This window comes from Phaenicophaeus curvirostris, chromosome 3 (assembly GCF_032191515.1).
Source record: "Phaenicophaeus curvirostris isolate KB17595 chromosome 3, BPBGC_Pcur_1.0, whole genome shotgun sequence".
In the NCBI taxonomy this organism is placed as follows: domain Eukaryota; kingdom Metazoa; phylum Chordata; class Aves; order Cuculiformes; family Cuculidae; genus Phaenicophaeus; species Phaenicophaeus curvirostris.
The window spans coordinates 57,758,108-57,773,771 of NC_091394.1; the positions used below are offsets into that span (position 1 = coordinate 57,758,108).

General features: G+C 40.3%; 1 protein-coding gene across 1 annotated transcript in view; it reads right to left on the reverse strand.

Moving 5' to 3' along the window:
- OPRK1 (opioid receptor kappa 1) overlaps window positions 1-15,664 on the reverse strand; it is a 63,032-nt gene that overhangs the window by 28,440 nt on the left and 18,928 nt on the right. Inside the window, exon 4 of the mRNA XM_069853105.1 lies at window positions 12,230-14,049. Coding sequence (XP_069709206.1) covers window positions 13,517-14,049 — 533 coding nt within the window. The 3' untranslated portion in view covers window positions 12,230-13,516. The remainder of the gene's footprint in view (window positions 1-12,229; window positions 14,050-15,664) is intronic.

Below are 15,664 nucleotides of genomic sequence, written 5' to 3' on the forward strand. Positions count from 1 at the left end.
CAGCAGATCGACACTTCCACCCAGCTTAGTGTCGTCTGCAAACTTGCTAAGGGTGCACTCGATGCCTTCATCCAGGTCATTGATGAAGACATTGAACAGGGCTGGACCCAGCCCTGAGCCCTGGGGAACCCCACTTGTCACTGGCCTCCAGCTGGATTTCACACCATTTCCCACCACTCTCTGGGCCCGGCCATCCAACCGGTTTTCCACCCAGGAGAGTGTGCGCCTGTCCAGGCCAGAGGCTGACAGTTTCTCAAGCAGAATGCTGTGAGAAACTCTGTCAAAGGCTTTACTGAAGTCCAGGAAGACCACATCCACAGCCTTTCCCTCATCCAGCAGCCGACTCACTTTGTCATAGAAGGCGATCAGGTTAGTTTGGCAAGACCTGCCTTTCATGAACCCATGTTGACTGGGCCTGACCACCCGGTTCTCTTGCATGTGCTTCATGATAGCACTCAAGATCACCTGCTCCATGACTTTCCCTGGCACTGAGGTCAGACTGACAGGCCTGTAGTTTCCTGGGTCCTCCCTGCGGCCCTTCTTGTAGATGGGCACAACATCAGGCAGCCTCCAGTCCAGTGGGACTTCCCCAATCTTTCAGGACTGTTGGAAGATGATGGAAAGGGGTTTGGCCAGCACATCTGCCAGCTCCTTCAATACCCTTGGATGAATCCCATCCGGCCCCATAGACTTGTGAGTGTCTAGTCGGGCTAGCAAGGCCCTGACCACCTCCTCTTGGATCACAGGAGCCTCATTATGCTCCTCTAGCTCCTGGGTTTGTACACAGATGGAACAACTTTCTTTACAATTAAAGACTGAGGCAAAGAAGGCATTAAGTACCTCAGCCTTTTCCTCATCCCCTGTCACTATTGTTCCTTCTGCATCCAATAGGGACTGTATGGTCTCCCTAGTCCTCCTTTTACTATTTATATATTTGCAGAAAGATTTTTTGTTATCTTTCACAGACTTTGCCAATCTGATTTCTAGCTGAGCCTTAGCCCTTCTGATTTTTCCCCTACACAATCCCACTTCCCTCCTGTAGTCCTCCCAGGAGGCCTGTCCCCTCTTCCAGAGCCCATAAACTTTTCTCTTCCTCTTGATATCCCTCAAGATCTCTCTATTCAACCAAGCTGGCTTTCTCCACTGCTGGCTTTTTTTCCAGAACATGGGGATGGCTTTCTCCTGAGCTGCTAGGATTTCCTTTTTGAAGAGCTCCCAGCCCTCCTGGGCTCCCTTGCCCTTGAGTACTGTCTCCCATGAGACTTCGCCAACCAGCCTTCTGAAGAGATCAAAGTCTGCCCTCTGGAAATTTAATGCTACTGCCCTACTAACCACCCTCTTCACTTCACCTAGAACAGAAAATTTTATAATCTCATGGTCGCTTAGTCCTAGGCGTCCACCTACTGCCACATCCCCCACAAGGCCTTCTCTGTTCTCAAACAGCAGGTCCAGGAGGGCACCCTCCCTTGTTGGTTCATTCACCAACTGTGCAAGGAAGTTGTCTTCCATGCACTCCAGGAACCTCCTAGACTGCTTCCTTTCTGCTCTATTGTACTCCCAGCAGATATCAGGCAGATTGAAGTCTCCCACAAGAACGAGAGGCATTGATCTAGAGATTAACCCCAGCTGTTTATAGAAGAGCTCATCAGCTGCTTCTCCTTGGCTGGGTGGTCTGTAACAGACTCCCATCACAAAATCTACCTTCTTCTGGGCTCCTCTGATTTTGACCCACAGGCACTCAACCTTCTGATCGCCACAATCCATCTCAACGGTGTCTAAGTCCTCCCTTACAAAGAGGGCTACCCCGCCTCCTCTCCTACCCTTCCTATCCCGCCTGAAGAGCTTGTACCCCACCATAGCTACACTCCAATTATATGAGTCGTCCCACCACGTTTCTGTGATGGCAACGACATCATAGGCTCCTTGCCCTATGACAGCTTCCAGCTCTTCCTTCTTATTCCCCATGCTGCATGCATTGGTGTAAATGCACTTCAGCTGAGCTGCAGAGCCTTCAGCTCTCTTAGAGGGAACAGAGTTCATTCCCAATTGCCTGGTAACTGGAGTAGCTAGCTCCCGAGTGCCTGTATCTCCCTTAGCACCCCGAGGTGTGTTCTCCCCCACTTTCTGTGTGGTGAGGTACTGGTGGTCCTCACCAGCACACCCTCTCCCAATCACCAGTGCCCCACGTCCAGGCTTGTTCCTGTCTAGCCTGGGCTCAACCCCCTCCCCCTTCACATCTAGTTTAAAGCTCGATTTATGAGCTTAGCTAGGTTTCTCGCAAGGGCTTTAGTTACCCTAGGAGACCCACATGTCCCGTCCTTATCAAGAAAGCCTGGGGGTGCGTGAGCCATCCCATGATCAAAGAAGCCAAAGCCCCTCTCCTCACACCAGGCTCGGAGCCAGGCATTAATCGAATTCTTCTTCCTGGCTTCCCGCTCCTCTCTATTTAGCCATGGGATGGAGCAGAATACTACTTGTGCCCCAGAGCCCTCCATCACTTTCCCAATGGCCCTGAAGTCATTCTTGATGGTTTTGGCCTTTTCGTTTGCTAAACCATAGTTACCAGTTTGGACTACTATCAGAGGATAGTAGTCCGTCTCGTGGACCAGGGAAGGAAGTTTTCTAGCTACCTCCTTCACTGATGCCCCCGGGAAGCAGCAGACCTCTCTGTGGAGCAGGTCCGGTCTGCAAATGGGTCCCTCTGTTCCTTTTAGGAGAGAGTCCCCTACAACAATCACCCTCCTCTTCTTCTTGATGGAGGATGTTTTTATCTTTTTCTGAGGATGGTGCAGCCTAGGGAAGGATTCTAGGCTGTGGGAACCATCATCATACTCAGGGTTAGATTCCACCTGCAGAACCTGATATTTGTTCGCCAGGGGGATCTGGGGCTTTGCTGTCTGGGTGAGGGGAGCAGGTTTCCTTCGTCTGGCAGGAACTTGCTGCCACTCCCCATTTCTTGTTCCCCCAACCATGCAGTTTGCAGGTGGATGATGTTCGGGCACACCAGCCCCAGCAGGCTGCTGAGTTGAGTCCTCCACAAACTTCTCCAACATGAGTCCTTCCTGTGTTCTTCACAACCTGCTCCAGTGTGGGTCCTCCACAGGGTCATAAGTCTTGCTAGCAAATCTGTTCCAGCATGGATTCCTCTCTCCATGGGTCCACAGTTCATGCTCCTCCACCGTGGACCTCCATGGACTGCAGGGGCTCAGCCTGCCCCACCATGATCTTCACCACAGGCTGCAGAAGAATCTCTGCTCCATCACCTGGTGCACCTCCTCCTCCTCTTTTTACTGATTTTGGTGTCTGCACAGTTGTTTCTCTCACATATTCTCACTCCTCTCTCTAGTTGCAGTTGCTGTTGTGCAGGGCTACTTTTTCCCCTTTCTTGAGTACGTTGTCACTTAGGTGCTACCACTATTTCTGGCTGGCTCAGCCTTCACCGGCAGCATGTCTGTTTCAGAGTGAGTTGACATTTGCTCTAGTGGACATAGAGGAAGTTTCCAGCAGTTTCTCACAGAAGCCACCCCTGTAGCCCCCCTACCCCCTCTACCTTGCCACGGAAACCCAGGGCATACCCCCATCAATATCAGTGCTTTGTCTGGCTCCAGAAAGAGCTAAGAATCTCTTAAGAAGCAGCACTTCTTAATCTGTCATTACAAAATGAGAGAAATTAGAGAATAAATTTGTGAAAAAGTTTTTTTTTCAATGCATTTTTTTCATAAGTATTGCCATATTTTACTTGTTTGGGGAGGAAACTACAAAAAAGATGAAAAGAGAAATTCATTCTCAGTGAGGAGGAGCATAGGAATCAAAGCTGTTTGGGAAAGAAGATGCAAGAATCAAGCTGCATTTATTGTGATGGAAGACACTTTCAGCAATACCTCTTTATGTACCTCAGCCTTTAAAAAAAAAAAAAAAAAAAACAAAGAAAAGAAATAGATGTACAAATAACAGCTTTATGCCTACCTATAAAATTTCTACATTCTTTTTTTCAGTCAAGAAGAAAACAGGAGTGGAAGCAGGAGTGGCAAGAAGAGAAGAGCATGATACACTAGGTAAACCTAATCCCTGTGTTGAAGTTGTGCTACCTGTGGCAACATCAGCAGCATTTCCTTCCTTAACTGGTGCTGTGACCCATTGTTGAGCATCAAATGTCCTGTGCTTTTTCCCTATGCTGCCCCATACGCTCCTTGCACTGTGACACAAACTAGGCTTAAAAACATCCCCAAACTGAGGAAAAAAAATAGCAGCTTACCAGCTACAGAGGACAGTATGCTAGGTTTGAGCTGAATAAAGACATTTTTGAACAAGACCATTTTTGGAAGAAGAAAGGGAGGGCAGAGGGGAAATTTTTATCCCTGAAATGTGTCCTGCCATTTCCCAGGCTAATTAACAGCAGTTTTGCCAAGTACATTACAACTTCACAGATCAAACTATTGTCCAACATATGTAGAATTGCAATCCTGTATTTCAAATTTATCAAAGTAGTAAATAAATGGAGTCAAAAGGTTTCTTGCTCATATTAAGCAATAACTAAAGAGCAGAATTTAGCCCCAGGACTATCATCAGACTGCCTTCATGATTGCTTCCTGCTGTTGCTTTTTGAAAACCTTCTTGTACAGCAAAATATTTTAAGAATCATCATGGCTCTCTTGGAGACAGCAAGCCATTAGCTTTTGACAGGAGATAGTCTGGAATAAAACACATCAGCCGCAATAAGTAGTCTTCTTCGAAGACATATCTTCTTCCAAGACATAATGGCTTCTACTAAGAAATTCTTCAGTATCACTGAGGTTTCCAAACTCCCTATTTTCCCTTGCACTTCAGTACCCATCTTTCCTACTTTTCCTTCATACACTGAGGCCCTCTAAATTGTGTTTTCAAGTCTTTTAGAACATATTTCAGGTGATTTGAAGAGAGATAGGTTGAAAAGATAGGAAGAAATTCAAACTTCCATCTTTCAGTAAATACGTACAATTCTTTCATTTTTTTCAGAAAAATAAATACTTTCAAATATAATTTTCCTAAATTGTGAGTTTGTTTGGAATAGAAATGTTGTTATTTTTCTTTGGTTATGCCATAAGAGAAAATGTAAATTAAACAATTCTCATTTCAGATCAAAATATAAAAGCCTTCTTCTGTTAAAATCTTTAAAACTGAAATATAAATAACATTTATCTACCATTAGTCTTCAAGACCACATTGAAAATTTTCCTTTGCTAACAGTTTTTCTCCACTATTTATACCCCTTTTTTCCTTTTTGCAGATTAGAAATTACCTCAGAATGGCAAACATACATTATGGTACTGAAATGTTAGCTCAGTCATGGATAAAATATTTCATTCAGTCCTACTGTGTGCTGATGACCATTAAGAGCCTCCCCACCATACATACACGTCATCTTAAAACTTAATATTCCAGGATCAGCCTTTTGCAAAACAGTATTTTGTAGCACTTGACTATTTTAAGACAAAATCATCCTATTTACCAGAAGTTTGCCTTAGAAAGGATATGGAAACCAAGCACAAGCTCTTCTAACTGCTGGTTTTGCACACAAAAGTCACCCAGGAGCTCCATCTCTGTGCATACTGCCAACCTGTAAAAGTCAAAAGGATGCAACTTCACTTGGCATTTTTTTGTTTCCCTGGGGCTTCAGCTCCACAGTGATGATGCTAGAAATAACTTTTACCCAGAGCTACTTACTTATGCATTATTGTAACTTTCTAAAACTGTGAGATCAGGGTTCTGTGCCTTCCCACTACCAAATCAATGTCCTACTTAACAGACAGAAGATCAGGTAATTGTGTTGCAGTGAATGAAGAAGCATCTAAAATCAAATATTTATAACAAACATTAGGAAGAAAAGTATTTTTGAAGTTACAGAGAGGAATCCACAAAAACATAAGACTTCTCAACCCTCATGCTTTGTGAAATCTGCATTTTCCTGCAGTCTTCATTTCTAAGCCAGACCAACATTAAATCCACGTTTAATTCTGGAGCCTTATGCAGTATGTCCATTCTGAGGAGAAACAGATGATACTCAGCTATTTCTTTGATATAATCCAAGTAAAGTAGACACAGTTTTTTATTCAAAACAAAAAGTGATCTTGTACTTCCACACATAGGTACACATACTCACATACCCAATTTCTTTTATATGCTTATATACTCTTTCCCTAAGAATCTTCTGTCACTGTGAATACAATTTTCTCATACAGTGCGACCACCACCCCACTACCAAGTTTTCACACCACTAAATAATTAATAAACATTAACAGCTCCCAGAGGTTACAGGATTTGGTGGACTTTGCAGTGTAGTACAAGGCAGCAGATATTTCTAATATTCCTTTTAGCAGGGAAGCAGCATCATTCTGCTCCAGGACTTGGTTACTTACGAAGGAGACGTGTATTTCCCTTCTGAAACTCCCTAAACCCATATGGATGTTGCTGTTAGTATAAGCAACCTTGGGAGCTGGATGAGAGAGCTTGCACTTGTTGTCAAGTTAAAATTAGCATTGGCAGGAAAGCATACTGAACGGGACGGTTACTTCCATTATTACCTTCCATAAGTGGTGTACCCTAAAGCTGAAGAGTCCTTGCACACAGCTTGTGACAGGTAAGCAAGCACAGGCCAGGACTTATCCTGGAAGAGACCCTAGAAGAGGTTGGAAGAGACCCACCGGATCATCGAGTCCAACCATTCCTATCAATCACTAAACCATGCCCCTTAGCACCTCGTCCACCCGTGCCTTAAACACCTCCCTGGGCAGCCTGTTCCAGTGCCCAATGACCCTTTCTGTGAAAAATTTTTTCCTAATGTCCAGCCTAAATCTCCCCTGGCAGAGCTTGAGGCCATTCACTCTTGTCCTGTCCCCCATCACTTGGGAGAAGAGGCCAGCACCCTCCTCTTTACAACCTCCTTTCAGGTAGTTATAGAGAGCAATGAGGTCTCCCCTCAGCCTCCTCTTCTCCAGGCTAAACAACCCCAGCTAAATAGGGTTGTTGTGCGCCAAGTGCAGGACTCAGCATTTGGCCTTGTTAAACCTCATGCCATGGTGGATCAACCACTTCCCTCCAGCAAGAAGTTCTCAGCTCTTGCACATCACCTGTATTGCGTTAGCCAAACAGTGTGTCAAAATGTTTTTCGGTTAAGTTATCAAAATTCACAGTCAGATATCACTAACACCTCGCACATCAGTACTTTTTGCAACAGCTACTCCTGAGCCACACACAGTCCATCAGACAGCTATTCAGATATCTGAAGAAGAAGCTAAAGCATGTTGTTTTCTGAACAGTTACAAAACAATATTGCTACCACAGCAAATCATCTATGAGGAAAGACACGAGTATGCCTCTGAATTACCAAAACTTCTGTATATTGGCTCAGAATTTTACCCTTCCCTCAGAAGAAAATATGTGCTTCCTGTCTAACAAAGCAAGGAAACTCAGTGATCAAATGTTAACATGAATACAAGAGACTGAAACTGGTGCTAAATTTTATTTTTCAGTTGGCTCACAGTTCTGATCTACACCAAGGGCATGCTCAAACACATCGAATCGCCATTTAGAAGGCAAAGTGAATAAGGTCCTTAGAATTTCAAATTAGAGCAGAAAACACCATAAATCATACAGACAAAAAAAATCTCGATCTTTTACCTCCTTGAGGTAGCCTTAAGTACATGCTTGCTGAGAAAGATTCAGACTTAGCACTGTACTTGCAATCACAATATAAAAGCTTCACCTCTTGAGATAATTTCATCAAATATGGTATCAAGTAATGTTTCGCAACACACCTTGCCATTTGCATGTGGTAAGAATGCAGAAGGAGTGAGGAAACTTTATTTTCGCAGTTATGTTATGATCATTCGCATGAATAATTTGTGACAATTTGTATTGATTTTGAAGATGTGGACAAAAAGTACCTTTTGAGAACAAGATTATTTTGTCAATTACACCCATGTCACATACACAAAGAGCTGTTGATACTGAAGGGGAAATCATGGTTTTCATATCTTTTATTTTTCATAAATAGATGTTTTCACACATAATAGAGCATTGACATTATGGTGAGAAGGTTTTTAAAAGTTGTATATAGATCAAAATGTACCGCAGAATATAGACGTGAAAGGGAAATCTTATTAGCTGTTAAAATTAGCTGGCTGGTCAAACATTGCTGGGTTGCTGTTATTCTCCAGAATCTACTTTATGAAAATATCCATCTTTTCTTTTTTCAGTTTCCTAGATTAGCCTGTCACTATACGGAATTCCTTTGAACATTCAGCAAAGTATATCATCAGCTACTCCTTTCACAAGCAGTAGCTCTCATTTTAGACTCCATTTTAAAATTGTAGCTTCTCAGTCCTAAGGAAAAGTTATTTCTTGTAATTTGTTTCTATTCCCATTAGACACTGTAAGTCAACCTTAAAATTCCCAAGTATCCTTCCCAGAGCAATATTAACATGCCCTGCTGTGCTGAACAGGGTCTTGGAACAAAGTTGGGCATTAATTTCCCTTGTGTTAGGATACCTGTTAGGTTTGTTTTGGTTTAATGCCTGAAATGGTAATTAAACACTGGAAGGGTTTTCATTCTCCTAACTCTCTGATTTGATTACATAAATCTTTTGGGTGATGATTGAGCCACAGCCTTTGATTTCATTTGCTGGTGATACGTGCTGTAAAAGTACTTTTACTTACGAGTTTTCAACTTGTTTTCAATTTCAAAGCATGTCTTCATTTTTCTACTGTGGTGACAGGTCATCTTCATCCCCTCTCAATGTCAATTTTCATCCATTTTCAGATATCCATTTTCAGCATGACCCTGCTATCTCCCTTCCATAGTGACCTGAATTCAGCTAAAGGAAACTAAAACTGAAATATTTACATGGTGCAAAGACTTAACCTGCACATTTATTTGGTTGACAAAATTGTGACTGCTGCAGTAGGCTCTGTTTTTTGGGCAGCATCATATGGCCACCGTTGCCTTGTATTTATGCTAGACAGTTGCCAACCTACTCAGGGAGGTCTCATCATATTCCCACCATGTTCTTGGTGGCTGCTGTCACACACAAGGCAGCTGAGTCCTTTTCCTGACAGATAGATGTAATTAAAAGATTATTCTGAATCAAGAAAAGAAGGCAAACTTCCAGTATTTTTCAAGAAACAAAACAAGCCAAAATACTTCAATTCAGCCAGCTGAAATATTTCACCTTTCAATCTATCACTCTGGCAATAGATGTACTTGCTATATTTTAATACATACCTGCAAGACACAGTCAAAAATAAAGCACATGGATATTAGCCAGGAACAATGAATTTATTTGACAGATTAGATGTGTTATCACAAACCAAAATTGTTTTGCTGGATTCATATTTTTTTGAAGAAAATACCCCACTGGGAAAAAAATGGCCAAAATTAAAAAGATTATGTTTGATTAGGAATTGACTGATTGACTGATTTTTAAAAATTGCCATTACAATCATTCTGACTGTCATTTACCAGCTTCAAAAGAAGTGCTGGCTCATATCAGTCAGAGTTTTCCTTTTGTATTTCACTGGACAAAATTTTCCCTCTAACCTTTCCTCCAAATTTCTTGGCATGTTGAGATATTGCTCATTCACTTAGCTTGGAGTTTCTCAGAATCTCTATCTCTGTCACCTGGTTGTCTCACTATTTCATACGTTTCAAATAGCTTGCTACTTGTGCTGTGCCATCTTATTATCACACAGCCTTGAGCTTTCACTTTAGAGCTCTTTCTATTCAAGAACAAAAAAAAAAAAACCAAACCGAATTTAAAATACATCACATTTCTCTGAGGAGGTAGGACACAGAAATGGTGGTCATTTTGGTGTGCATTGAGCTTGTTATTCTTTTATTAGTGTGCGTAGTTAGTAACCAGAACTTATCAGGGAGCAACCTTAATCAGCCTTCAAAGCAGCACTTTGAAATCAATAATCCACATTAATTTGTCCTTTCTTGACAATGTGCCACAGGTATCATGGGTTGGAGGGAGAGACAAGAAAAAAAAAAAAAACTTCTCTGCAATCTTTCAAAAAAAGAGTATAGTAAGGAAAGATTAAATGTATCTTACTTTTCCTTTTTTCTTTTTTTTCAGATCACAAGATTTTCTCTTAGCTGGAAACAATACAAAATCTGACTGTTCTCGCAATGTGTGAAACTTGGTCTTTTGGCCTTGTCTGATATCAGCACAGAAAAAACACAGAATGCTACTCTAAAAATTCCATGTCTGTTTGTTCAATCTAAAACAGTTAAAGTGACAGCTTGTTAGCCACCATCAGATGTTAAACAAAAAATATTTAAGCCTAATCCAAAACAAGATAGCATTTCTCATCATTAATCTCCTCAAACTAGGTGAAGCTACACGAAGATTTAGTTCTCCCTATTCACAAGCAGTAGAACATATCTGATATTTTTTACATTTGAGTAATGATGTATAATCTTCTTTTAATATTTTATTTATACTGAATATTGATTTCCTCTTCAGTTTAATACATTCTGAATGTACTAGCAATGAAGCACTGGACAGTTTTCTGTATTTCCACAACCTCATATTCTCAGGACCATAGGTGAGATGTGCTGCTTTTGCATTACACTAATTGTATTTTCTCTCTGTTTCTAGACTGCCTCTGCCATAAAATTAATTACGTAAGTTATCTCTCTTACAGAGTTTATTTGTTTTCATGTGGTTAGGAGGAAACCATGACTTTCATTAAACAAAAAAGAAAAACTGGTATAATGTTGTCTTGGACAGTAAGAAATAAAGCACTGCAGAACTGTGGCTGAAGACAAAAGAAACACTTTGTGGACAACTTGGTTTTTAGAGGGTAATGTCAAACCTAGGCAATAGTTTTCTTGCTTGAACAAAGACACTTTTGATGTGTAGAAGACATCTAACATTAAGAAAACTGAAGAACATCTGACACACATGGGTTTCATTGGAGTTTTTCCCCAGCTTCAAAGACAAATGAAACCACTATTATTCCTTGTGGAGCAATTCTAATGCACAGACATGTAGACAGTGGTAAGTCCCCAGGAAGAGGGAGATTTGAATAAGGTGTCTAGTTAAATTTTACACCTAATTCTTTTTTTGCGTTCTGCATTAAAAAGTACTCAAAATTAAATACAGGTGTTGTCTAGCAGCAGCTGTAGAGTATGTAAATGTTAAAGATAAAATTACAGAGGAGAGAGAGATGAGACTGAAACAGCCCTTCACACTCTAGTTAATCTGGTACCCCTACACTGCAGAAGTCTGAGATTTCATATATATTTTCATTAACAAAGATAATAATGTTAGAGCAGCCATTTCTATAGTACCAGACTCCACTGCCTGAATTTCACAGCTCTACTCCAAACAGCAGCACCAGTGACAGGCTGTGAATGCCTCTGACTGTCCAGATTTGGCTTGGTATTGCAAGATAAATGTTGGAGCACTGCATTCATCAACCTAATATCGAAATTATTTGATGTATTTGACTATATTAACAATAAAGGATGCTGAAGTTATGCAGAGAGCTAAATCTTTGCAGTGTTTCCACAGTAACTGTAGTGACAGCTATAGGAGCAAAACTCATTATTTATTATGGTGTGCCTAAAGGGCTTTTTGGTCCAGTAGGACCAAACTGGAGCATATTTCTGAAAAAAAATTGCTGTGCAACAAAGGCATCAAAGTTGTTAATGATTTTGTATAAAGTTACCAGGAAGTTGTCTGCTAACCAGATCTGTCCCCAGTGAAGATAATAAGAGCATTCCTCCAAACCAACAACAGCAGAAGTGGGGTAGAAATATATAACCATTAGGAAGACAAAAGATTACAGACTGAAAGTTCAATTTTACCATAAACTTACCTTCAGCAAGCCAATGAGGTGTAGCTGTGCCTTGCAATGCTCACCTTCACAGGAAAACAGAGAAATGTACTGAAATCATAGGACTTTATCAAAGAAAAGCATAGAATCATAGAACCATAGAATTGATTGGTTGGAAAAGACCTTTGAGATCATCAAGCCCAACCATACCTGTCCACTATTAAACCATATCCCCGAGTACTTCATCTACCTCCAGAGATGGTGACTCAACAACCTCCCTGGGCAGCATATTACAATGCCTGATAACCCTTTTGGTGAAGAAATTTTTCCTGATGCCTAATCTGAATCTCACCTGGTGCAACTTGAGGCCGTTTTCTCTCATCTTATCGCCTGTCATTTACGAGATCACCCACCTCACTACAACATCCTTTCAGGTAGTTGTAGATAGATAAGGTCTTTTCTCAGCCTCCTTTTCTCTAGGCTAAACAACCCCAGTACCCTCCGCCACCTCTCATAAGGTTTGTTCTCCAGCCCCTTTCACCATCTTCATTGCCCTTCTCTGGACACACTCCAGCACCTCAACATCCTTATAGAGAAAATGTGTCATCATCAATAAAATGGGAATTTTTCCAGTCAAGTGCCACTAAAATATCCAGCCTATTCAATCTTAACATCCTTTGCATAAATCCAGTTAAACTATGTGCTAATTCACTAGTTTCTAATTTGCCAAATATTTATTTTAGTCTGCTTACAAATTATCCAGAAAAACAAGTACAGCACTGTTTTTAAGCATGTCCATTTGTCCCTTTACTGAAATGGAACGTGATTACTCCCCTCCATGTAATGAATATGACACAGGTTTTCATCAGTTTTGTCACAAGTGAAGTATTTGAAGTTTTCTAGCATTTTCTTCAAAATACACTCTGAAAATGTATACTCTATCATTCACAATCAATAAATATACAATCATCTTGGAAATTCACACATAGAAAACATTACACATAGATGATTAAACACACGCTAAAAATATACTAATGGTTCTGCTTAACTTCCAGTATTTTTAAATGCTAAAATTCTTTACCATGCACGGACACAATAAAATCACTTTGGCATGTAGGCGGATCATGCTTAAATTATATTTCCACAGCACAGACAAATATTACAGATATAGTAGTCAAGTATGATATTGATTATAGCTCTGGAATTGTTCTGCAGAAATCTAAACAACACCCTTCACTGTAAAGGAGTATAACAAATCAAGTTGTCAAACTACATAGTTCAGAAGCAATCACTGTTGGTGCAAGTTTCTGACATAACTCAGTGTTGAGACCAAGTGTTGCCTAATGTAACTTTACGTACGGTAAAGAGAAAAGCCAGAGCTTTCCTTATTCAGAATCAGCTGTTAGAACACTGTCTCCTGCCTCCCCCAGAGTGTGTATTAGTACCTGCTCAAATACAGCAAACACAATGCCAAAACCTGACTTCAGCCAGATCCTTTCATTTGAGCTTATTTTTTCAAGGTTCTTGTTCATCACCAACGAACTTTCTTTAGTTCAAACTACTAGGATTTCTTAAATATTCCAGAAATGTCTGTCTGGGTGATTCTAGTTCAAACTGCAGTAGTGATCTGCGTCAGTCCCAGGTCATTGGACTCTTCCCTCTCTTGAGGACAGTAAGATGACATTTCCACGACTAGTCATACAGGTTTGTTTGTCCCATCTGCTTCCCTCATATAAGCCGCATCTTGTACAGTGTTTCTGACTCTGCTGGTGCTCTGCCTGTCCATCCTTGTCTTAAAGGGGAAGCAGAAGTCCTTGAAACACCTCTTGAAGTTTTCATCCAAAAAAGCGTAAAGGATTGGATTGAGGCTGCTGTTGGTATAACCCAAAGCAATACAGAAGTAATAGCTGGATATAGCAGCAGTGCTGTGGGACACATCTCCTAGTGCTTCAACCAACACAAAAATGTGAATAGGAGTCCAACAGATTATAAAAACTGCCACAACCACAAGAACCAACCTAGTGATGCGGCGCAGATTTCGATCTTTTTCTCGAGACCCTGAGAGAAGCCTCACACTTTTAAGGCGCAGGATCATTAGAGTATAGCAAACAACTATAATGAGAACTGGAATAACAAATGCAAAGACAAAGACACAGATTTTCATGAAGATGTCCCACCACACGTAATCTCTGTCTGGAAATTGCAAGGAGCATTCAGTGCTAGCAGTGTCTAGGAATGAAAGAAGCAAGAAAAAGAAAATTGCTTTATTATTAGATATTCTAAACAATGTAATTATCATAGCATAAGCTAGGAAAAGTCATTATCAGATAATGTGATAATAATAAATGGAGTTATCTTTAACCACTCCAAGTAAACCTTTCAATTACCATTGGTTTTATGCAGCTGTCTCTAGAAATTACTTAGAGAGATATGGGCTTTTTAAAATACATAACATTGTATGAAATCTGTTTCCCATGGGAGGATCTAAAAATTCAGGGCACAGAAATGAAAATTTCTAAAGATGTTTCCATTTGAGTCTCACTGAGATTTAAAGGCAGAATGAGTACGCTGTTCAATGGAGTACAAATCTCACAGAGATTATCAAACCATATATGTTTTTGTCTGTGATCAGAGACAGACTTTTGGTATCATGAATGGTGGGAGCCGAATGAGGTTTTGATAATAGGAAGATTTTGCCAATACATTATAATTGTGTAATAATCTTTTCCTTCAGTGCAAATGGAATACACATAAGTGCTTGTGTTCAGAAAAAATTACTTCCTGGCAATATCTTCTTTTAAGTTAAATAGAGACAAATAAAACATGTGTGTGTGGATTCAAATGGAAGCTGGTTGGTTTTTTGTTTTTTTTTTTTGGCAGATCATGTCATTGAAAATTCAGCCTACACAGAAACTGCAGGATCTGGGCCACTGACATCAGCCCACTTCCTTTCTGATTACCTATGCCAGGATTCAGAGTCACAGGCTGTTACTTGATTTTATGTCCTAGAAATATTCCATCTAACTGGAGTCTGCTAAGGAATGAAATATTTGAGGTGTCATTTGCTGACCTCATTGGAGACTTCCAGCAAATAAACCATATGGAAAACCAAGAAACAAGACAAATGACAAGGCAAGAGAAGGAGTAAATTTACAACTTCTGTCAGTAGTTAAACTCTACTGAAAGGAAGTCAGGGTATTTTTCAGTCTGAATTGTAGCTTAGATTTTATCTCTTGAACACTGCATCACTCTTGGAATTTTTTTCATTTTCCCTACTGAATTTGTCATTCCTCTACAAATTATTATGCATTGACTTTTATTCAATCAGATCTCAGGGTGGAATGATTCAATATACTCTTGCACATCTCTTTTTCATATCTGTCTAAAGCAGAGCTAGTCAGAAATATTCCATCAAACCGTATTTCCATGCTATTGAAATGCTTCAGAAATTAAGATGACATAGCGGAGAATTTGTTTTGAAAAAAACCTAAGGGAGGGAGTTATCATTATGGCATCATACAGACATTTCTGTAGTTAGATATCAGAAAGCTGTTACTGGGTGATATTGAATACTAAAACATTCAAATAAAAAAAGTTGAAATCAAAGCTAAATAATTTGAGGCTTTATTTTAAATAAAATAACTAACAGATAAATGTGAAAGCTGAAAAGAGAAAAGACATATCTCTTGAGCCTTATGGAGGATGCTAAGCTGTCCACACAGGAGTGACTTAAGAGAGTCTTGAGCCTCAGCCAACTTTCCTAAATCCTTTGTGATCCAGGTTTTCATTAAGTGTAGTTGTTTTTATTTAATTTTATTCTAGAAATGTCAACATTCATCTCCAA